Consider the following 23,042-nt stretch of genomic DNA (forward strand, 5'->3'; position numbering starts at 1 on the left):
ACTTAATTCGATTAAATTCAGGAGCTACCCAACTGAAATGAAGAAATTATGTTCTAAAGGAGCAATTGATATGTCGGGAGAGAAATTTACTACTGCTGATTGTAGCCGATTTATTTTCCTGAACTTGGAAGTCACTGGCAACGTTTGACGTGGATGCAGAGGCCAAAATTCGTTTCTTGGTCTGAAGACGAAGATGAAGCTGCGGAGAGAAAATTGCAGAATTGATGATGAATTTAGGGTTGCGAAGCTTCAAAACTTGGAAATCCAGAGGAATTAGGGTTTTGTTCTGAAGGAGAATATTTGCAGAAAACGCCATTAATTTCCTCCCTTGTTTTCCAAATTTACCAATGGCTAGTGTTGCAGAAAGCAAGTCAAGCTCGTGAGGTTTGTGGCTCTTAAGAGTTAAAAGAGTTTTAACTCACACTTGCACAGTTATGGATTTGTTGGTCAATTCAGCAAGGAATTGGGGGTATATCGGTCCACTAAAAATGTTCTACCTTTAAATACGAAGACGAGCTCGAGCACCTGGCGGAGCTTCTGCGAGAAGAATATCCATTGTCTGAAACTCGAGACTCGCGAGAGGGATTGCCAAGCTTTTTTCTAATGGCGTTTATGAGAGGAGAGCCATTGGTGGCGAAGCTAGCATTGCTGGCAAGATATGGAATTCTTCCAGGGGCCATGGCGGCTGCTTTGATCTTCTCCCCGCCGCAGGACCCTAACAAGAAGAACGATTCTGCTTCCAAATAGAACTTCTTCTCTTTCAAAGGTTAGATCCTTTGCTTTTCTTGATTTTGGATCGGGTAGCGCTGGTGGGTCGTTTATTGCTATTTTAGGTATTCGCAATTCTTCCAATGAGTTTTGTAATTTCAATTTTTGTTGATATTAATCTGGAATTCTGGATGTTGGATTGCAAAACGACTGGAAATTTATCATATTTTGGGTTGTCGAAACGAAACATGTAATGGATCTCTAGGTTGATTAGATTCTTACCTGAGCAGAATAGATTCCGGAAGTAGCTGCTGACAAAGTTTTAACTGTTGTAGAACTCGAAGACTGATCCGATGCACATTTCCTTGTGACACACAATTAAGAAACTTAGGGTAGCTAGATTCCTCCATGAATTTGATACTCCAGAAATTCTAGATATTTGGTTTATTACAACCTAGTTAGAATTTGTCTGACTAGATGAATTTTTCTGGCTGTAGATAAACTTTTGGTGAGTCAAACTTTTGGGTGCGATCGTTTGATGATCATAAGACCGAAATGAAAAGTGATCAGACACAAATTATAGATTAGAGAAGTTGACCGAGGTGCTGATAGCTTTACTAACATCTATAATTTTGTACATGCTTGAGATATCTTCACTCTGTGGATGTGGATGAGGCTGAAGGAGCTAGGGGATGTAGATGCATGAGGATGTGAAGCTAGAACACATGTTTTGTTTCTTTCATCTCCAAGGGGAGAACAATTTTGGTACAAGGCCTCCCTTAATTTAGATTTGATCTTTTCAATCTTATGATGGACTTGAGATGGAATCCACCTTTCGAGGTCTAAGAATCACTTATCCCATAAAAGAAGCCACACATTCTTCCGAAATACACTTTGTTTGAAATCTCAAAACCTGTATTACAGACTCTCATCCCCTTCTTATGTGTAGAAAACTCTTATTTTTTTTGGACTTCTAATGATACCTTGCCATTGCAGTCGGTTCATTTGGTGGGAGAGGGGGGGGGGGGGAATTTGGGAAACAAGACTTCTTGTTTGAAAATGGATCGGATCTCTAAGTCCTTTGATTGGCTTGATATGGAATAATCCATTCAAGGCCCATGAAAAATGCTGCGGCTTCATCTGCAATAAATTTTGTTCATAATAGTAAAATCTGTTTTACGCAGTCCCATCTCCTTATATACAGATGGGTTTTCATTCACACTTATAATCATTGTCATTGGAGCTGGTCATTTGGTTGAAACCATGTAAAAGGTGTCGTCTGCCTCTATGGGAGGGTGCGCATCCTCTGCAGGTTTTGTGACACTGTTGGATGACATGTGGGATGTTGGCTGTGGAATTAGCAAGAGACTTGGACTGGGGTTTTGGAAATGGATTATGGCTATGAATTTAGGGTTGAATCGTTCATTGGACCATCATTTGGCCTTGCATACCAATTGGTGAAACTGCCAATCTATAGACTGTAATTATTGCATATCTTTGAAGTTAATTTGTTAGTACTTATGATTTGTAAGTCCTGAATTTAGGAACTTGATTATAATTAATTATGTGCTTGCCTGTTCAGAACCTTGTCATGTACCTAGCTCTTTCTTTGATTCAAGTGAAGGAATTGCTCTACAGACTACCTGAATTTCGTATTTCAACTTTGCCATGATTAGTATTTTCCTGTCTGTGGACATATTGAGCAGGCAGAAATGTGCTGGTGATGCTCTGCTTAATTATTTTGTAAATAATAACGTAATTGACACGTCCTTTGCTCGGTGGGTCCACTATTTAAAACTTGGCTATCCAATTCATTTTGCTCAGTATGTTCTATCAATACGGATAAGAGAACCCGATATGGCATTGTTAAAAAAAAAAGAGGAAGTAGAACCAAGTCAAGATGATATGGATCAACCCCTTCATCCTGCACTAAAGATCTTAACCATTTCTGAAGGAACTGTAGTTACATATCCTTTCCATTTCCATTCAAGAGTTCTTTTCTTATGTGTTTCAACGCCAGGGAATCTGCTGAGTAACTCTGGATCGGCCAATTTCCTGGTGGTATCACTCCTCTAACAAGGTCACTTTAACACTAGATTTTCCAACTCGGTGACCAAGCTTTCTGTATAGGAAAGGTATTGGTCAATTTACTTTGGGATTGCCCGAGTCAACTCAATTCAAGGTTAAATCTGTCATATACTTAAATATCTATCCTGATTAATCATTTAGTCTTAAAGCCAAACAGCCCAACCCATTCTTTCTTTTGTCCTCTCATCTCTGGAACTCTGCCTCTGTGGATCCTCTCATCTCAGTTCTCTGAAATCACAGTTGCAGCCTACTTAAGTAGTTGAGGGACTTTAGCCTCTTTAATCTCCATCAAAAACTTGCTATTTTTATTTCTATCAGGTTATGTATGAAACTATGGACGTTGTTTGTGTTTGTGGTTTGATATTTAAAGTGTGTATGGTTTATTTGTTAAATATGTTTCAATTTGTATGCTTTAGAATATTGTTAATATTGTGCAAAATTGTTTTCCAGAGGTGATTTACGATTATTCTTTGTCTATCCATTTTTCTTGGATTTTCTCTTTTTTTTTTCCCCCCTTATTTTCTGCATTTTTTTCTTTTCTATTTTTTCTATTTTATAATTAAAATTATTTTCGTACGGACTCACTGGTTAACTAGGCCGGATCACTGAGTTACTCAAATCAGCTGGCCACCGAGGTAGTTGAGTTTCCTGGTTTTAAAACAATGGGTGGGTCATTGTAAAAAATTGAACCCCTTGAAAATACAATCCTGTTGGTCAAACATCTTTTTCTTCTGGGGAATGATATCATATCATCTTTGTGGCATTCCTTTTCTATCTACATTAGACAGCTGCCATTGTTATTTTGTTCTGATGGTTGTCAGTTTGTAGTGGTGATATTGCAAATTCAAGTTGCAGCCCCCCCCCCCCCCCTTCTTTTTGTAAATTTTCTTTTCCATAACTAATGTCTCTGCATCCCATATAGTTATTACTGTTGCACCTAATGAACACTTTTCTAATACAGAAAAAATTCAACCATCATGATGTGTGTGCTGAACATGTGGAGGTCTACAAGATTGCTGGGGCTTGCAATAATTCTTCTCCTTAAATACATTTTTTTGTTTAACCCAAATGTTCATGGATAGATTCCAGTATAGTCTTTAATACCTGGACTTGAATTTTTCATTGAATAAATGGATAGTTTGTTCTGTTACTGCATCATGAACAAGTGCAAGATGGTCTAGATCTAACCCATCAAGAATTTGAGATAGACAAGAAATGTGAATCTTGCTGCCATTCAGAATATGGAATCACATTAGAGTTCTTTGCTTTTTATTAACGATCTAGTGAAATCTTGTGCAGTGTATCTTCAATCTCAGTGTTGGAATTGTGTTGCCAAAAAAGTCATTTCTTGTGTTACTCAAATTCTTGTGTCTTATGCAATCTATGGTGATGGAAAATGTGTTACCCGAGTTGGGGCTTGGAGCTCCTCACTAATCACCTGAGGATATGGTAAATGGTACACGAGGATGTATTGATATTGTGGATTCTTTAATGATTTGCAGGTTAAGGCTGGTCAGGATCGGGTTCGAATGAAACAGTAATTTTAGTCCATTGCGACCTCTGTTTTCTGTTTAGGAGCAGTTTGCTCTAAAACTGTCCTTATTTCTCATGAACATGGTTTCAAGGTTCAGTATTGCCAGTCATCGATCCTTGGCTCCTTGCCAATGCCAATGCCAATGGATATTGATCGGGCTTGATTGGATCAGGATTGGTGGCCAGAGTTCTGGTTTCCATTGTCGGTTTTGAAGTCCGTCGTTGCAGAAGTGTTCAACAGTTTTTTATAGTGTTAATTGTTGATCATCTCTCTTGTAGTGTTGTTGGTGGATCTTAAAGCAATATCTCAAAACTAGCAATCCAGCTTTCAAATTTTAAGAGCTCAGTTTTTATCATTGGTGTGGTTGATTTTGAGAGTTTAAAGTGCACTTATGATGCGAACATCCTTCAGGGGTTATTTGATGGACAACTGGCCTTTTTGTCCCAAATACAGCGTATAAATTTCACCATGACCCAACCCAGAGAATCATCTCTCACCAATGGAATCTCTAAATCACCATAGTCAGTCTTCGGTTTTAGTTGTGTGTTTGGTTTGGTTTTTCTATGGGCTTCGATGATCCGGGCTGGAATTTGACACCTCTGATCATTGGTTGGGCCGGACTTTTTAAAACCTCAATGTAACCTTAAGTTCCCTTAGTTGGTCTCTAGCCTTGACTTGGGGACAGAAATAGCCAACCCTGACCCGCCCTCAAGGCCGGGGTAGACTATACCTTATAGGCCTTGATAGTGAACAACCTTAGGCATGAGAGTACTGATCTAGGCCTTTTAAATTAGCTAAGCTGCCAGATTGGTTGGTTGATTAAAATTTGCTAACTTAAATAAAATATTCACCAATTATATATAAAAAAATATTGACACTCAACCTTCTGCTAAAAGATCTACGCACCTCATGCCCACCCTTGGGAATAGAAATATGTATAATCATAGGCTATGAAATATCATATTAGAATTCAATAGGAATATTTGAAATTGAAATTAAATGCCGCTAGATAGTGCACACCCAAGATTTAGTTCCTTATCCATCTCAGCCTCCAACATTATGTATGGCATAGATGGAGGAGGAAATATAAATTTTTGGTCCAACTCTTTCAAGGAAGGACGAAGGAAGATGCAGGGATTGGGCCACACCAAGAAGAAGAAGAAGAAGAAGACAAGGTCGGTCTCAACCCAAAGACTCAACCTTGGACCAAACCGACTCTGACTTAGGATAAAAAACTTCCAACCTTGACCCGCCCTTCAAGACTAAGGCATCTCGCCAAACTTGAACTCCTTCATGTACTATTATATTACATGTATCATGTATGCCGGATGAAGATGATGAATGATGTAATAGCCGCATTAGTTTTCTTCTTATATTTCACATAACCAAATCATAAATGGCCTTGGCCGCCTGGGACTGGGAGCATAGATCCTACTCGTCTACTTTCAAAGCGGGTTGTACTTCCGTGTGTCCCACACATAAGGCGGTGGAAAGTACCGCCTTGCCCCTGCCCGAGCGTCCTACCCAAGCGGGGGCAAGGCGGTACTTTTCGCACGCACATGCACAGCAGCTCAGAGCATAGGCATGTAGAGACGCGTATCATCAATCATAAATGAGGTGACGTCAAATGATAATACTCCCAAATCCCATCCTTCAATGTCCCATCCTTTCCCTCTCTCTCCCTCCCTCCCATCACTCTCACCCCCTCCCCCCTCAGTTTCGAATATCCAAGTCCATATCCTCCAAAACCCATTCTGAGACCAAAATCCAAAGCAATCTTTCCACAATAACTTCAGGAAATCTCCCAAATTGCATTACATTGATGGATAACCATAGTTCCACATTTACATACATTGACACTAGAAGATAATAATACATGGAAACCAAATACATATAAATATTCTATTCCTATTGGCCAGATAGATCAGTGGAAAGAAGGAAAGGCATTGCATCAATGATCCAATGACATCTAATGATCTAGCATCATCTGAAAGCTAGCCCTGTTGAAAGCAACTGATGAAGTAGACATCTCATGAACAGTTTCTGTGAACCCCAAAACCCCACTCCCCATCATCTCCAAAAACAGAGGGTTTTGGTTTTGACAAGATGATGAGGTTGATGAACTACTCAACTTCCCTTCAACTTGATGAATCTTACCACCATCCCACCACCCTTGCCCAGAGTGAAAGTTGGGACCAGTACTCAGTGGTTGAAAATGGGAATGGTAAGACTCTGTTTTGCACTGTTTGGGAACAGTAGTTTCCTTCACTGTCCACTCTTGTTGATGTGAGTGTGAGATCAGTGATTTGATGATATTTGACTCTGGATGTGATGGGTTGTTGTTGTTGATAGAGTTTATGGTGGTGGTGGTGGTGGTGGTGGGTGAAAAAGATGACTCCATGCCATTCATGGCTAAAAGTTGTGGATAAGACCCAATTGGGTTTTTTAAGTGTTTGAGGTTACTAACTTCACATGGGTTTTGGAGAATTTTCATTTGGGATTGAGATTGATATTCTACCAGCTGAGGCAATGCAGTTGAGTGAGATGAAGTAGAAGCAGCAGCAGCAGCAGCAGCAGCTTCTAAAAGGTATCTGTGAGCCTGAAGAAATGGGTTCTTCTTCTGTCCTGTTTTGTTAAATATTCTGCAAATCACCCATTCTTCCTGCAACAACTTAGCATTGAAGAAGCAGAAGAAGAGACAAGAGAATCATCCAAAAAATTGAAAATTAAATAACCCATCAAGAAAAATAACAAAACAAGTCAACTCATCCTTCAGACAGACAGAGAGAGAGAGAGAGTGGGTATGGGGTATAGGATTTACCTTAGAAGTGTGACGACAAGAGAAGTCACCATCGAGGCGATATTCGTGCATGACCCACTTGGTCTTTTCACCCCGGGGAGCTCTGCCCTTGTAGAAAACAAGAGTTTTCTTCATACCCAGAAGGGCTCCAGTGGAAGCACTGTAAACCTCCTTGTCTTTGCCTGTAGCCTTCCAATAACCAGCCTCAGTTGCTCTGTTAGTTCTCAACCCAGTTGGGTACTTTCTGTCTCTAAGGCTGAAGAAGTACCATTCCCTTTCCCCCATCTTAGCCACATCTGAGAGAAAGACAGATAATGAAGAAAAGGAAAAGAAGAAAGAGTTTGATTTCCATTTCATTATGATGATCACTTGAGTCATTTAATTCATACCTGGAAGCTCCCAGGGCTCACATCTGTTAAGATCTACCTCTGCTATCTCTACACCACAAAAGCTCCCATTGAAGACCTTTGAAGCTAGATAGAATGTTATAAGCTCCTCATCTGTTGGATGAAACCTAAAACCAGGAGGCAAACCTTGTTCATTTGTATCCTCTGCATGCACTTCGCACAGAATCTCTTCCATGGCCAACATCACAACAGTGATATTACATGAGAGATAAAGAGAGAGAGAGACAGAGACAAAGAGAGAATGATCAGTAATGAATAAGAAGTTTGGGTGTGTGTGGAGGGGGGGGGGAATGGCTGGGTATTGCAGCTCTATAAATATACGATGAGTGTAGGAGGAGAAGCTAAGGAATTGTAAAATTGTTTAATAAATGGGCAAGGGTGTCAAAATCAAACCGAATCCTTTTTCGAAATCGAATGGAACTGTTTAAATCGAAACTGTGAAATTGTTTTATAAATGGTTCAATTATTTTTAAAATTAAGGCCGTTTAATCTAATAGTTTAAATCCATCCAGACTATAGACTGTTTAACACTCTTAAATGTATATAAATGTGCTAAAATCAAACATAAACCTTTCATCGTAGTCAAACCAAACTGATTAGAACCAAAATCATGAAATCATTTAATAAATGTTTCAATTATGATTTCAAATTTAAAGACTTTAAATCGAATCGAACCATTTAAGCAAAATCGGGCCATCTAACGCCCTTAGGAAAAACTATGAAACACTGAAACCGAAGATGGGTAAGGGGGATTGAAGGAAAGACAAAAGAAGGGTAGGAGTAGGGAGATCTGGGTTCATTAAATGCTACAAAGGGGGCCTACAAAAATGCATAGCTGGGAAATGTGTCCAAAACAGGGAAACAAGAAAGAGGTGAAAATTGGGAAAGAGAAAAAAAGGTGGGAGAAAATGGGAAGTCGGTTGCAGAGATTTATGCGTGCGTGTGTGAGCATGTTGGGATGAACTTTTTCAGAATTCAGAATAAACAAGTGTACCATGGTGGGTCTGGAGACTCTGGACCCCAATTTTTCTTGTTTTGTTAGTTCAGTTACAGGTAGGTTACACAAGACACCAGTTTTAATTTAGATACATGGAGGATCATGTGTCAAACTGTCATGATAGAGTTTGTACAATTTCATGGCCAAGAACAGGAGATCTAATCTGTTATGTGCATGAGATATTTGAAGTTGTAGGTAGGATTATGTAAGTAGTTAAGGAGTTATTAGGAGTCAAGATAGTTAAGGTGGTGATGGAAGAAGTTATTAGGAGTTGTCGAGTAAATGTTGTTCAATTAGATTGTACTACTTATTTAAAGAAAGCCAACGTAATAGAAAATAATGGTTGAAATCTTAAGTTATCTCTTAAGTTTATCTTGAGAAGACGACCAGCGGCCTTAAAATTGTGCCAAGACATCTAGTTGTAAAGCTCCAAAACCTCTCTCTCTTATCTTCCACTATGATCTTTCTCTAGTATCTCTCTCACCTCTCTCTCTCCCTATTATTTGTTTCTCTTCTTTGTTAGATTATCTTGCACGTAACATAATCTTATATCGATTAGATAGTGTGTTGACTTATGTTCTCTGGAAAACTTGTATTCTCTTGAAGCTCGAACTTGTGGGTTGGACTAAATCAAATGATATTAAAACGACTGATCGAAGAGATAATGTAATGAGAGTAGTGTGCGACAACTAGACTTATGACCCCTAGTCGAGTCTTTCCACCATGAGGCTTAAGCTTTTGGGTTGGATATCGTCACTATTACCAATCCAAAATGGTTTGATAGGTCACATGTGATGTGCTTATAACCCTAGAAGGGCTTCTCCACCATCAAGATAGACCTGCTGGACTTATGACCCGTAGTCGGATCCATCTACCATGAAGCTTAAGCTTTTGGGTCGGATATCGTCATTGTGACCAATCCACACGGTTTGATAGGGCACATGTGATGTGCTTATAACCCTAGAAGGGCTTCTCCACCATCAAGATAGAACTGCTGGACTTATGACCCGTAGTCGGATCCATCCACCATGAAGCTTAAGTTTTTGGGTTGGATATCGTCACTGTGACCAATCCAAACGGTTTGATAGGTCACATGTGATGTGCTTATAACCCTAGAAGGGCTTCTCCACCATCAAGATAGAACTGCTGGACTTATGACCTGTAGTCGGATCCATCCACCATGATGCTTAAGCTTTTGGGTTGGATATTGTCACTGTGACCAATCCCAACAATTTAATAGGTCACATGTGATGTGCTTAGAACCCTAGAAGGGTCTCTCCACCATCAAGATAAAACTTTTGGGTTAGATGTGACTAGTACGAATAGTAGTTCATGTAATCGACAATGGTATCGATCAACAGGATATCAATACTGATATGTATCAGCCCTATCAGGCCATATTGGGCTGATACAGGGTCAAAACATTATATTTTCAGGAAAAAAAATAGAAATAAAATGGATGTGCATATCGGTCATGTATTGATACAGGTCACGATTGATACTAATATGAATCAACCGATATAGTCAATCCGATACTAATATCTAAAACCGTACACATGATCCACCTTTTGTAAGATTTTTCTCATGTATTTTCAACTGTCAAACATTATGCTTATTTTTCTTTCTATTTTAATTTTTAATCAAGCATCGACCGTGGTTTTTTCCACTATCTTAAGAGTCCATTTAAATATAAATGATACATATGGATGAGGGAATTGGTTGATCTTATTTGAGTTTAAAATTTAATCACCAAATATGTTGTCATATATAAAAGACGTGCACGACAGTCTGGCCTAATTCTTTCGTGACACCTGCATATGAATGATTTGATTTTCTACCCAAAAAACAAAAAAAAATAGAGAAAAAATCTGCCATGCCCGTGTAACCTATTGCTACTGAATAGGCATTCAGCTACCCTCTTCCCTACTAATAATATCCTGAATTATAGGCTTATATTGTCCTCTTGACATGATGGAATTTGCACACACTTGGAGTCATTTGATTTGGCAAAGTGGACAAACTCCTTAAGTGTTCTAGTAATCTTTTATTTTCATCAAAAAGAAAAAGAAAAAAATTTGCCAATTTCAGCTGTGGATCTGTCGTACTGGTGTAATCTAGCAATTGTGATAGTTATAGATATATATGGTGACAGTCTGTCCCTACTTTGGGTCATCATGACCCTTTTGCCAATACTTAATTTTGTATGAGATTTTTGCAGTTTGGATTTAGTTGAGAAATCTGAGTATTCATGAAGGTAAAAGTGGGAAGGAAGACAAGAAAGAAAAACAAAATCACCATTAAAGGATCTTTCCATGCATGGCCTATGTTTCAGAGATCAATATTTCCACTTTCTTCCTAGTTCTACTGGTTCTGCTGCAAGATCTCATTTGCAAAAAGTTTCTTGCAATGAAATAAAGTCTTTTGTCTGAAATCAGCAAAGTAAGAATGGAAATACTCAATTCCTCTTATTTAAGGGTTTTATTTACAATTCATGATTATTTCACCACATAGGTTATGTACATGGATCATCTTCGTGTAGGTGAACGTACATCTCAGAGTCAATCATATGTTTATTTTGTTTTCATAAATACCTCTCTTCTCCTTGTAAATGATAAAAATAGGACAGGTGATTGCCTCTCACATGTACGTGTAGAGGAATCGAACTAGTGAGTTATTGTGTTGGTAGTTGGATATTTTCTAAGATTTATTTTATCCATGTGTGCGTGTGTGTGTGTTCTCCTATTTGTTTTACAAAAGGGGTCGAAGTTCTCTATGTGGGAGTGTGGTCCCTGTGCGTGTACAGGAGCAATTGAGAGCACGTGCGTTGGCATCAAGCTAGGGAGCTAGCTAGGCAAGGTTTTCACCTTTTATGGGCCCGGGCGGTCATTTTGCCATTTTTGTGTCTGAACGTGGACAGTACACTCCCCCAAAGAGAACTCCTAATAAAATATTGGGAGAATGTTCTCTGTGCCGCAACGTAGGCTGCACCCAGGCACATGTTCCTGCCACTCAAGGGGGCAGGGTGGTCACTGTGCCTAGGCGCAGCGTGCACTGCGGCACAGAGACCAGCGCCCCTAAAATGTTAGTGAAAGTTTTCCTTCATTGTTGAACGAAAACCCTAAAAAAATTTTGCTGTTACACTTGTAGGAGGAATGTTCCTTCGCTACAAGGCTACCAGCCAAAGAAATGGAATAATTCACTTCCCTTTTGGGTTCATAATACCTTCCTAGGTTTTAGTATTTTCTAAAATACCCATTAAGATCTCATTTCCTTACCCGTTTATACACTAGATAATTGTTTCCTGTAGGGTTACCACATAGGGGTCCTTAACTGTACCCTATCCATTTGCAACCCAACTTTTGATCGTTTTGTCAAATGATTTGGACACATGGGCATTGTACAATCAGATTGGACCCAAAAACTAATGAATCCAAGTAGGGAGTGGTGCGGTTCTCTCTAGTCACCTGAAAGTATCGATGAAACAAAACAGTGAGTGGGAGATGTAGGAATCCAGCTAGTCCTACAGCCCATGCTTTGTTTTACTAGTACCTTCAAGTAAGGTTCTAAATTTTGGTTTCAAGTTTCAGTTTTGATTCTGCTCGAAACTGAGATTTCTCAGGTTTCGAATGAAATTCGATCAAAACTTTCAGTATTTTCTAGGCTAATAAACACCATATGTTATATTGGCAGGTCAAAACTGGTTGAAATTGGGTATTCGAAACTCAGTATTTTTTGATCGAAATTGGTTGAAACTACTGAAGTGTGCAAAATATGGTTAAAACCAGGTCGAAACTTAGTATGAGTCAGTATCAACTCAAGGTTTTGTCTCGATTTCTACCATTAGGAAGGTGTAACTAAGACTCATTGTTTACTTGTTTTTGTAATTTAAGAGTGTTCCCCATGTTGAGATTGTTTGGGGCGTGGGGATCTCCCATGCCACATCAATCATGTTGCGAGAATGTTTTCTTTAATAAGAGACTCACATAGTAAGGAAGGAAAGACAATGTCAGCGCAAGCTTCACATCATCAGACTGTGACGAGACGTAGGAAAGCACCCCCACACTATTGGCATGGGGATTTTTCTTTTAATTTTTTAGGGGAAAGAACCCTAATGGCAGCATGGTGTCTACATGCAGACACAAAGAGAGACAAAATGACCACTCCGCCTCTATGAATGCGTGCATGTGCTATTGACCCCCATACTGGCATGAATTATTATCCCCTCCAATTCACTACCCCCTTCAATTCCTCACATGGGGGTGGAAATGACCACCCTATCCCTTGCCTAAAAACACTGTCCAAGGTGGGGTCCACTCCCCCCTATTAGAGGAATTGGAGGAATTGGGGTGCCCACAAATTGGAGGTGATAATTATTCATAGTGGCACATAAGCTATGCTGCCAGATTGAAAACCCCCTTTTTTTTTGTGAAATGTTTCATTTACTAGTGGGTTACTAAAATTTGGATTAGGTAACAGGTGACAGATAAAACCATTGGTTCAAAGCTACGGTATGGTGACAGCAATCACCGTCAACTATGATTAAGAAAAATGAAGAAAGTTTTTTGTGGGAGAGTGTGTGCTAGAGTTAGACATAGAAGGGGGCGAAATGATCGTCCCAACCCATGAATGGAGGTAATGACCGCCCTGTTTATGCCTTCATGCATTCTCCCATAGACCTTGTGCACATGCTGGGGCCACAGTCTCCATAGAGAATTCTTGCCCACAAGTAAATTAAGAGCGGTAATGGAAGGAAATTAGAATGAGAAGAGGAGTGGAAGGATCTGAATACTCTCCAATGAGGAGCTCGCCCAATGAGTGCTCAATGAGCATCCAACGGCTGGACTGGTTGGGCGTGCACTTGGATGTGTGTTAGGCGACCAGTCCAATCGTTGGATGCCTCATTGGGGCGCATGGATTTAGTGCATGTTATTGGATTGGATATCAGTCACTTGCAAAATCGATATGATATCGCTACGATATCGGAACAAATCGATCAAACAGATTTACCCCTGAATCTCCTGTAGAAATGGGTTTTTTTGACCAATTTACCCTTGTCCATATCATATCACCGATATGAAATGATATCAACACAGTATCAAGATCGATTACTTGCAAAACCGGTACGTATAGATACCATGCAGATACCTCAAACCATGAGATTTGGCTCTGTCTCCTCATTAGAGATTGGAGACGATTTGGATCCAGAGCTCTGAAGGACGACCTGGCACACACGGCCGCTCACCTGATCCATTTTCAGCAATGGAAATCCTCCATCATCTTCGTGGACAATTATCATCTACGGTTCCTGACCGGTGCGATTCCCTAGCTTCTCTCGCAAGAGGGGAGGGAGGCCCACCGGGACACCTGGTCGAACAGTCTGCCCAGGTGGGGTCCACCCTCCTCTTGTGAGAGGAATTAGGGAACCGCACCGGTCATGGAACGTACACGAAAAAAATTCGATCTTCGTTGGGGGTACGCCCGAGAGAGAGAGAGAGAGAGAGAGAGATACGTCAGGTACGTGTGTGGAAGCAACGTCGTCAGACCTAGTGATAGAGACGGACCTGATCACCTCCACTAAAGCTAACTTCTTTCTCTCTCTATCCAACTCTCATTCATTTCATTCTTTCTCTCTTCTTCACTCATCACTTGCGGTTATTATCGCTTCTTTCTCTCTCCTTCCCTCCCCCCTATACTATATATTCAGGCCAGGGCCAGGCAGTACGTCTGTACTGTACCATTCATGCCCTACACACTCTATTCATTCATTCATTCATTCATTCATTCATTCCTGATCTGTTGTTACGTGTTATATTCTATTATTCTTACATTAATTAATAATGGAAATTTCGATATTCAATCATAGAACTGCAATTGCCGTGCTGCTCCAAATCCCATTAATTAATTAACACCTTTTCCATTCGTACACTCCCCCATAACTCCAACCTGCCCTCTCGCTACTTAGTCAGTTAGTTGTGATAATCTGAGAGTGAGAGAGAGAGACTGAGACAGAGAGAGAGAGAGAGTACCGGATGGTCCAGTTTCGGCATCTGGTCCATGATTTGAGTTATCAGTATCGGATCGCTTAGTACAGCCGATATTTAATGGTTTTGAAAGTGATGGATACTAATACCTGGTCGATACCAGATCTATGAAACACTATGGACAATGGGTAAAATAGTAAAACATCCCATTTTTTTAAGAATAAAACAGGGGTAAATTTGTCTAATACAATCTATCTGTGTCAATACCACATCGGTATCGTATACCGATACCCAATCCGATACCATGCACTAAAAACCATGATCTGGTCCCTCTCACCCTTTTCGAGTTCCAAAATACTCACCGGTCCTTTTGAATCGCAAGCCGAGTGTGGGCAAAACCTTTTGCTCCCTATATGTAGGTCACCTGTATTCGTTTGGGTATACATCTTCCTAAAATGGTATTCCAAGCCGTTTGGTATCCTTCACTACGGGCTAGGTGCAAGGTCAACCCTATTGCAGAAGTGGGGGCATCTAAAACCTTAAGGAGAGTATCTGTCAGATACGACTCAACTCTGTTCGCGCTTGTTTCTGTTACTTGGAGTTCTCAGTTCCTGGTTCGTATATCTCTACAGTGTAGTGCTACTACAGGTATTCATCAATCACTGATTCTCTAATTAGTCTTACAACTTCTGTATTATGTAACAGTCTCCACTCCTCTATCTCTCCTTCTCTAAACTAGAAAATGATTGGTCGGGCCGGACTGGACCGGATCGGACCGAACTGCAATCAATTATTTAGACCATTGATTGTCTGCTCTATGGTCTATGCATGTGTAACATTTTTATGCTTGATCCAGCTGCTCTGTTTTGTAGAAAAATTAATGTTTCCTTCCAATACAATACATGTTGAGCCTTAAGAGTTGCATTCAAATATTTGATTTGAGGATAGGTATGCCCAAACGTTTTCCAAAGTTTGGGGAATTTATTCTACCCTCTACGGTTTGTTCCCGGAAGTCAAAATCAAAACTGTCCAATTTTGATCCCTGGCTTAACCGGTCATCTGTTGTTCTCTTATTTGAAAACCAGGGCTGACTCTGTTATAGGGGCTTAGGGCTTCATGTTTGGCCCACCTTGTATGCATCAAGCCCATTCAAACTACAGACGCAGATACAGATACGTGTCTATTGGCCCAACGCCACAACAACTTTGGGCTTCAAACCCAATCCAAAATATATCTAGGTCTTCTGCCTCATCATGGTCTTTCCAATATTGGTGGAAGGAATTCAGTTGGGTAGTGTATCAAAGTTGGGATCGAACTACATAAATTGACTTGAGCCGAACCAAATGGTTTGAACCAAACCAAACAAGGCCTTATTGGACTAGCTTTGGAAAACAGCTCAAAACTCAGACCGAAACTGAAACCAAACCAATATACCCTGATATGAAACTGACAACAACACAAATTTATTTAAAAAACCAAAAATTTCCCTCATTTTGTATATGTATGTATGTTAAACTGAATCCAAATCGAACCAAAACCAAAACCGATCTAATAACAAATCGATATGAATCTAATACCAAATTGATTCAAAACTGAACTTTCCTTATTAGTTTGGTCTTGGGTTCATCATTCCCACATCAAAACCAATTGACACACCCTACTTAGTGTGGGAGGGGGTGATTGTAGTTGGGTTGGATTGTTAAGAAAAAGATGAGGCGCACGTGTGAAGGTTACGCTTCGAGGTGACGAGACGGCTCTGACACACTCGAGCACACGCTACAGAGACCTCGCTTGGCTGAAGGGTCTCTCTTTCTCTGTGTATACGGTGGGACTGGTCTGCAATTGCTGACGAGGGTCCTTCGCAATCTGCTTCTGAACTTAGGTGGTGATGTGTAGGGAGCCTAAGCCCTCCACAGGGCATTAGAAGGAATAGGAGGAGGCAGGAGCTCGTACTGTGCTAATGAAGCGCAGGGACGTACCGGTGGGGCTTTTGGGCTTTGTAGTCTGGTTTCCGAAACGCATCCCAACGTGTACCGGGTTCCAGTTTCTCTTCTCTGATCTCTCTTTCTCTCCAAAATCAAATCAAAGGCTTCCCCAGTGCAAGCAAGCAAGCCAATAATTTTGATCCATGGCCAACTGTAACGGACTACCCAAATATTCTTTCCTACTCAAACCTCACCTACCTAAAAAATCGATGCTTCTATTATTCCAGGGTTTTAGTGGGTTAAGACCATAATTGGTCTCCAATCTCCATGGATTCCGACGGTTGGAAACTTGGAATCATGGTTATTAGTATCAGTAGCATCTCGGTTTCTATTAAGGGTGAAACAGGATTGGGTTGGGTCGGGTTTTTTAAAATCCTAATCTTAAGTCTTCTTAGTTCAATCGAAGTCCAACTCTATCTGGCTCAGCCCAGCCTAGCCCGACCCTGATTTTTGTTAGGGCTCGATCCAATACCAATTCCTAAAACCATGATCCTAAGATCAAGATGAGCTCCTTGTTTCCCTTGAAAGACCTTCCCTTATTACAAGATCCTTCCACTTGAAGGGAGCAATCCATTGTTGATGAAGATCACGACGTTAAAATCTCTGATCCATAATAATGATACTGTATTTCAACGAGGAGAGAAGTTTTCTTGTCAATAGTGGAATTAAGCTAAATTCGATCTTCATCTATTTATTGTAATTTTTTCTCTGCTCAGGTTTGAGAAAAATATAATAATAAATTTATTGTTATTTTTCTCCCATTTATGAATGCTAAATAAAACGTAAACTTAATATGAAATCGAATAAAAATAAAATCAAACCGATTCAAATTTTGGTTTTGAAAATGTATTCATCCTATTCTCAAATCAGTTCGATTTTGATTCCCCTTCTAAATTTTATAACTTTGACCGAACAAAAACAAAACCAAATAATCAAACCGATTGACACCCTTATTATCAATATATAATTCCATGGTTGGAATTGGTCTCATTGGCCTGAACCGTAGAACTCAATTACAAATCGATTAATTCGAATAGGCTGCAAATGGAACCAGAATCGACTATTACATTCGGCCCATGTTCAAGCCACATTACCAATAATATAAATCCTTTGTCGTACTGTAGGATGAGCGATGCACATCCTGCGGCACAGCAGAGGCCATGTGTGCTTCATTGGGCTGGTTTTACTTTGTGAACTTCAGACCCGGCTCAAGCTGGGCCTAAATCATTTTTTGGCCATGACCCATGAGCTTACCCAGTCTGGTTCAGGACTGCAAGCTTGGCCGTGTTTACAACTTTCAGATAGCGTTTGAAACACCATGATCCATGATGGAAGGACGAGACCATTCTTGCTCCTACTATCGCCTCTGATTCCCTTATCATCTCCATTTCACCTTCATATCTCTGAAATTGAGAACCTCTAATGAAGTAAAAAAAGAGGTTCCTGAATGTGCTTTGCAGTACTTGCTCCTCTTCTTCTCATCCATCTCCAGTTGTTCTTCTGGGCTTGGTCGTTCCGCACTCAGAAGGAAGTCAAGCTCAAGCTCAGCAGCTACGCCAATGTTAACAACATTAACCTGTGCAGCTCCGCCCTCACTTTCATCCTCTTCCCTCCCCCCATCCACCAACCAAATCAACCGCGTTCGCCTTCTTCGTCAAAACAATAGATACGGCGTTACAATCCACCATGTTAAGAGACTGAAAGCAAACCTTGCAGGTAGGCCAACCCTCCTCCTGTTCAATATGTGCCTCCAATTGTACGTGGGCGCAGGCCTCATGAACGAAGCACAGTCTCTGTTCGATGAAATGCCCGAGAGAACGCTGATCTCGTGGACCATCCTCATTTCAGGATATACCCGTCATGGGCCTGCAGTCGAAACTTTGATGATTTTCCAGAATATGATTCAAGACGCAAGTTACACGTTGTTAAAACCAGATTCTTTTGTTTTTGCCACTGTTTTGCGTGCATGTGCTGCAGCCAAAAATCTCATTTACGGCCGTCAAGTCCATTGCCGGATTTTAAAAACAGATGGCATTATGGACTCATTTGTGGAGAATGCACTTGTGACCATGTATGCTAGCTGTGGATCTCTTCAAGATTCTTCACTTGCCTTTTCCTGTATTTTGTGGCCTAACTTGGTGTCTTGGAGCTCGATGCTAAGTGGATATACACAGAATGGGCTTGATGAAGAAGGGTTAAGTCTCTTCTGTGATATGATACGGGCTGGAATCCAGCCGGATGCATTTGCTTTATCGATGGCTATTGGGGCTTGTGCAAAGTTGAGCTGCTTGGATTTTGGAATGCAGGTCCATTGCTTTATCATTAAGATTGATTTTGCTTCTTCCCTGTTTATGCATAACAGTCTAATAGATTTTTATGCAAGCTGTGGGAATATGGACTTGTCAAGGCAAGTATTTGACAATATGCCAACAAGAGACTTGGTTTCTTGGAACACAATAATCTCGGGCTATGTTCATAATACCCATAACCATGAAGTGTTGAATCTTTTCCAAACTTTGATGCATGAACTTTCCAACTGTGATGAGTTCACATTGGCAAGCATGCTTCAAGCTATCACTGGCTTAGAATCTTCGAATTTTGGCAGAGAGATTCATGGATATATACTCAGAGCTGGTTTTGAATCAGACCTTTATTTGATCAGTTCTCTTCTGAATATGTACACTGAGTGCTTTGATCTAAATGGTTTAGATGACATGGATGGAATTGTTCCTAGGATCTTTAAAGTACACATAAAACAAGGGGGATTAGACGAGTTTATCATTGCAAGCATCTTGAAATGGTGTTCTTTACAGTCGGACCACCGAATTGGACAAATGTTCCACTCCCATATCATAAAACTTGATTTAAAAGCTGACCCATATGTCATCAGCTCGTTAATTGACATGTACTCTAAGTGTGGGATGATACTGGCAGCTCAAAGGGTGTTTGTGAGACTAAAAGATCCTGGCACAGTTACATGGTCAGCAATTATCGCAGGGTATCGTTGGAATGGATATTTTCAAGAAGCTCTTAAACTCTTCAGGGAAATGCAGCTTACTGGAGCTAAAGCCAATGAATACACATATACATCTGTTCTTCTAGCTTGCTTAGATCTGATGGATGTGAAAATAGGGAAAGAGTTGCACTGCAAGATACTAAGAACTGGTTATGGATCTAATGTGTCAGTAGTGAATACTCTCATTAAGCTTTACTCAGAGGTATGGCATCATCAACAAGCGCTCAAGCTCTGTACTTTAATTCCTGTGGATGTCTCTTGGGGTTTCTTGATTCAAGCCTGCTTTAGGGCCAAGGACCATGAATCAATCCACAAAATACTACTCAGTATCCAAAGAACTCAAGGGGATCTTGACCCCACTTATGCATGTCAGGTTCTGAGCTCTTGTGCAAACCCAGTCCTCTTGAATGTAGGAACACAGGCACAAGCATATTTGATGAAAAGGGGCCTCATCTCTGATTCTGACACCAGAACAAGCAATTCTCTCATCACAATGTACTCTGGATGTGGTGAGATTGCTGCTTCAGTCACAGCTTTCAGCCAGATGCATGAGAAGAATTCTGTCTCATGGACATCCATCATCTCTGCAAAAGTCGATCATGGTCATCCATTGGAAGCTTTGGATCTGTTTACCCAGATGCGATGGAAGAACAAGTCACCGGATTCAACCACATTTATCTGTGTCTTGAAAGCTTGTGCCCAAAAGGGTCTAGTTGATAAAGCATTCCATTTCTTCATCTTGATGGATGAGATTTATGGGATTGAACCATCAGTGGAGCATTATTGCTGCATGGTTGAAGTTCTGGGGAGGGCTGGAATGTATGAAGAAGCTTTGGAATTTATTGATGGGGTCATTCCATTCAAACCAAGGCCCTTAGTTTGGAGGACCCTTCTTTCTTCCTGCCGGATAAATGGAAATATGAAGGTTGCAAAATATGCAATTGAAAAGCTTTTAGAAGTTGAACCTGGTGACTTTGCAGCCAATCTATTGCTAGAACAAGTTCTCCTAACATTGGGAAAGTGGAAAGATGCTTTGAAGGCTAAAACCAAAAATAATTTCATTAGAGATAATTCTAGTTGGATTGAAGTTAGAAACACCATCTATGGGTTTGCTTCAGATCAGATTCCAATGAAAGAAGTCTGCACCGAATTGGCAGATTTGGAAGAAAAGATGGAAACATTGGGTTATGTAGCTGATAGAAACCACTTGCTGCACAATTCAGAAGAGGGAGAATGTGGAGCAGGAATTTATCACTCTGAAATCAAAGCATTAGCTTTTGGCTTAATTTCATTACCCCATGGAATGTCGATACGGGTAGTTAAGAGTGTCCGGATGTGCGGAGATTGTCATTCTGCTTGCAAGTTCATGTCAACCTTTATTGGCCGTAACTTGGTCATCAGGGATCCCTGCAACTTCCACCACTTCAAAGACGGGAAATGCAGCTGCAAAGATATGTGGTAGTTTATGTAACTCGCAAGAGGCATATCTGTATATAATGGCTATTTATGTGTGGAAACAGCCTCTCTGTGAAGCAGGGGTAAGGCTGAGTACATTATGACCCTCCCTAGACCCCATAATGGCGGGAACTTCATGCACTGGGCGCATCCTTTACAATGTTAATGCTGAGACGATTCAATATTTTTTCCTCAGTTGCAATATCCATATACTTCTCTTTACCAACAAAAATAAACTCCAATCACATATTGTTTTAAAAAAATCCTTAACTAGTGACTTAATTTCTCATTTGCTTGCAATTGTATATCTTTCTTCTTCACATAAAACTCATACAATATTTTTGCCTCGGATCCTGCACGTTGCAGGTCATAGATAAAGTGTCAAGGAATGCTACTTTGTTGGTCAGTCATGACTCATGATTCATGATTCATGATGGAAAAGGGTAGTTAGGCTTCCTTCTAAGGTACTACTTCAACTGCGGAAATTCACACCGAAATAGACCACCGATTCTGATTCCGATCCAAATTGACCAGAATGCGTATCGTGGGAGCTACAGACAAGGTTAAGAAAATGGAATCCGGGATCGGAATCGGCCAAAATTGGATGAAATATACCAAACCGATTCCGATCTAAATCAACCGATTAGTCTGATTTTTGTTACAGTCCCTTTGGCCACAATAGAAAAAAGTCAATAGTCAATACAGCAGTGGTGGAAAGAAATGTTGGACTACAAACGCGATTACTCAAAATGTCATGGGCTTACAACGTAATTTACTTTTTAATTTTATAACATAAGAAAGAAATTTTGAGTCTTTGACGACCTCAAATGTTTAGCTGCATGTGGGTTGTAATTTCTCATATTTTGAGGTGTAAGTGTCGGTGACGGTGACGGTGACGATGACGGTGTCGGTGCATTACGATCGGACATATTTTTAATGATTAGGATGCGCTTTTTAATTTTTCTTTTTGTCTTTTTTAAATGATTAGGACCCATAAGGAAGAGGGACCGTTCAGCCCCTAAGCTTCGGTCGGTGAGGCCTCGCACTCAAGATAATTACTATATGTTGCTCGCACTGACCCTACGCCCTCTCACATGGATAGTAAAATGACCATTCTATCTCTCCTTTTGTGTACCCGTGTCACAATGTGTACTCTCATTGGCCCTACACTGGCAGAGGAGCAATGCAACATTGCAGCCTGACAGAAAATCTTTTCTCCTTATTTATTTTGGGAATAGGAACGCCGTTTGGTTGTATGTTGTGACGTGTACCTACGCCCAAACACAATTGGATGCAAAGTGACTGCACATCCCTGCCTTTCCATGGGGATGGGGCAGTTATTTTGCGTCATGTTGTGTCTAAGCACAGGTACATGTTGCAACACATAGGTCGAATAGCATTCTTTCTCCCATTTATTTTAATGGGAAAAATATAGGGACACCCCCTCAATTATGGCCTGTTTTCATGTACACCTCCTCATCTTTAAAACCTTTCAAACACACCCCCTCATCTATTGAAAGTAAGTAAATTAGTCTATCAAACTAACTGTCATTAGTTTTTAAACGTTAATACTCACCCAACCATTTTTTTTAGGACCAAATTGCCCAATTTAAAAGTTTGAAGTTGAAAATACCCTTTAGGGATAAATACTAGAACGAGAGTGCTATACACAACCGTCTGTTTCTGATCTTTACTTGCCTGATAAGCTGAGCCCACTGACCGATTTGTCAGCGTCACGTGATTGTTGGATACCTTTCAGATGATGGGACAGATGTCGATCGAGCTTGGCACAACAATTTCATCGTAATCCGTCAATGGTGCAGTGTAATGAGTGCGGCACTCGATCATTTATCCGAGTCTCGAATAGAACTCGGGCTATTTCACTATAATCTAACGGTGGTGCAATGACCATGGGCGTGACACTCAATCATTTATCCAGCTCAGAGTCGGACATGGGACTTCGGAGTCGGGAGAATTTTTTCCTTGTACTACTACTACTATCACAAGAATGGAAAAAAAAAGGGGGGGGGGGAAATATAGAGACTCCTAAAGGCAGACTAGGGGAAATAAA

The 23,042-nt window shown here is 40.4% G+C and overlaps 3 protein-coding genes and 2 long non-coding RNA genes across 6 annotated transcripts in view; 2 read left to right on the forward strand and 3 right to left on the reverse strand.

Annotated features, from left to right (window-relative positions):
• Positions 1–3,497, reverse strand: part of LOC122661340 — a 15,993-nt gene extending 12,496 nt beyond the window's left edge. Inside the window, exons 1-2 of the long non-coding RNA XR_006332868.1 lie at positions 3,487–3,497; positions 2,652–2,656 (exon numbers count right to left, since the gene is read on the reverse strand). This is a non-coding gene — a long non-coding RNA (uncharacterized LOC122661340). The remainder of the gene's footprint in view (positions 1–2,651; positions 2,657–3,486) is intronic.
• LOC122661334 overlaps positions 1–17,848 on the reverse strand; it is a 21,074-nt gene extending 3,226 nt beyond the window's left edge. Inside the window, exons 1-2 of one of the 2 annotated variants that reach the window (XM_043856698.1) lie at positions 17,844–17,848; positions 91–323 (exon numbers count right to left, since the gene is read on the reverse strand). In XM_043856698.1, coding sequence (XP_043712633.1) covers positions 91–316 — 226 coding nt within the window. In that variant the 5' untranslated portion in view covers positions 317–323; positions 17,844–17,848. Of the gene's footprint in view, positions 1–90; positions 324–9,764; positions 9,770–17,843 lie in introns of those variants that run through there. The other variant, XM_043856697.1, reaches the window with a different exon arrangement.
• Positions 547–4,033, forward strand: LOC122661336. Its single transcript, XR_006332865.1, has 2 exons — positions 547–766; positions 3,758–4,033. It is a non-coding gene; the product is annotated as an uncharacterized LOC122661336 (long non-coding RNA).
• LOC122661333 (protein CUP-SHAPED COTYLEDON 3-like) lies at positions 6,291–7,761 on the reverse strand. Its single transcript, XM_043856696.1, has 3 exons — positions 7,520–7,761; positions 7,152–7,426; positions 6,291–6,992 (listed from the first exon to the last, which is right to left on the reverse strand). The coding sequence occupies exons 1-3, from the start codon at positions 7,719–7,721 to the stop codon at positions 6,300–6,302; spliced, it is 1,170 nt and encodes a 389-aa protein (XP_043712631.1). The 5' UTR covers positions 7,722–7,761; the 3' UTR covers positions 6,291–6,299.
• A 139-nt stretch (positions 17,849–17,987) lies between the features above and the next one.
• Positions 17,988–21,037, forward strand: LOC122661330 (pentatricopeptide repeat-containing protein At5g04780, mitochondrial-like). Its single transcript, XM_043856690.1, has one exon. The coding sequence runs from the start codon at positions 18,060–18,062 to the stop codon at positions 20,976–20,978; it is 2,919 nt and encodes a 972-aa protein (XP_043712625.1). The 5' UTR covers positions 17,988–18,059; the 3' UTR covers positions 20,979–21,037.
• Positions 21,038–23,042: the final 2,005 nt, after the last annotated feature.

Source organism: Telopea speciosissima, chromosome 5, assembly GCF_018873765.1.
Source record: "Telopea speciosissima isolate NSW1024214 ecotype Mountain lineage chromosome 5, Tspe_v1, whole genome shotgun sequence".
Classification (NCBI taxonomy): domain Eukaryota; kingdom Viridiplantae; phylum Streptophyta; class Magnoliopsida; order Proteales; family Proteaceae; genus Telopea; species Telopea speciosissima.

Coding starts and splice junctions, on each gene's coding strand:
- LOC122661333 (XM_043856696.1), bottom strand. CDS start 7,721: ATGTTGGCCATGGAAGAGATTCTGTGCGAAGTGCATGCAGAGGATACA. Junction 7,427..7,519: donor TGAGCCCTGGGAGCTTCCAG/GTATGAATTAAA, acceptor TCTTTCTCTCAG/ATGTGGCTAAGATGGGGGAA. Junction 6,993..7,151: donor CTTGTCGTCACACTTCTAAG/GTAAATCCTATA, acceptor AAGTTGTTGCAG/GAAGAATGGGTGATTTGCAG.
- LOC122661330 (XM_043856690.1), top strand. CDS start 18,060: ATGTTAACAACATTAACCTGTGCAGCTCCGCCCTCACTTTCATCCTCT.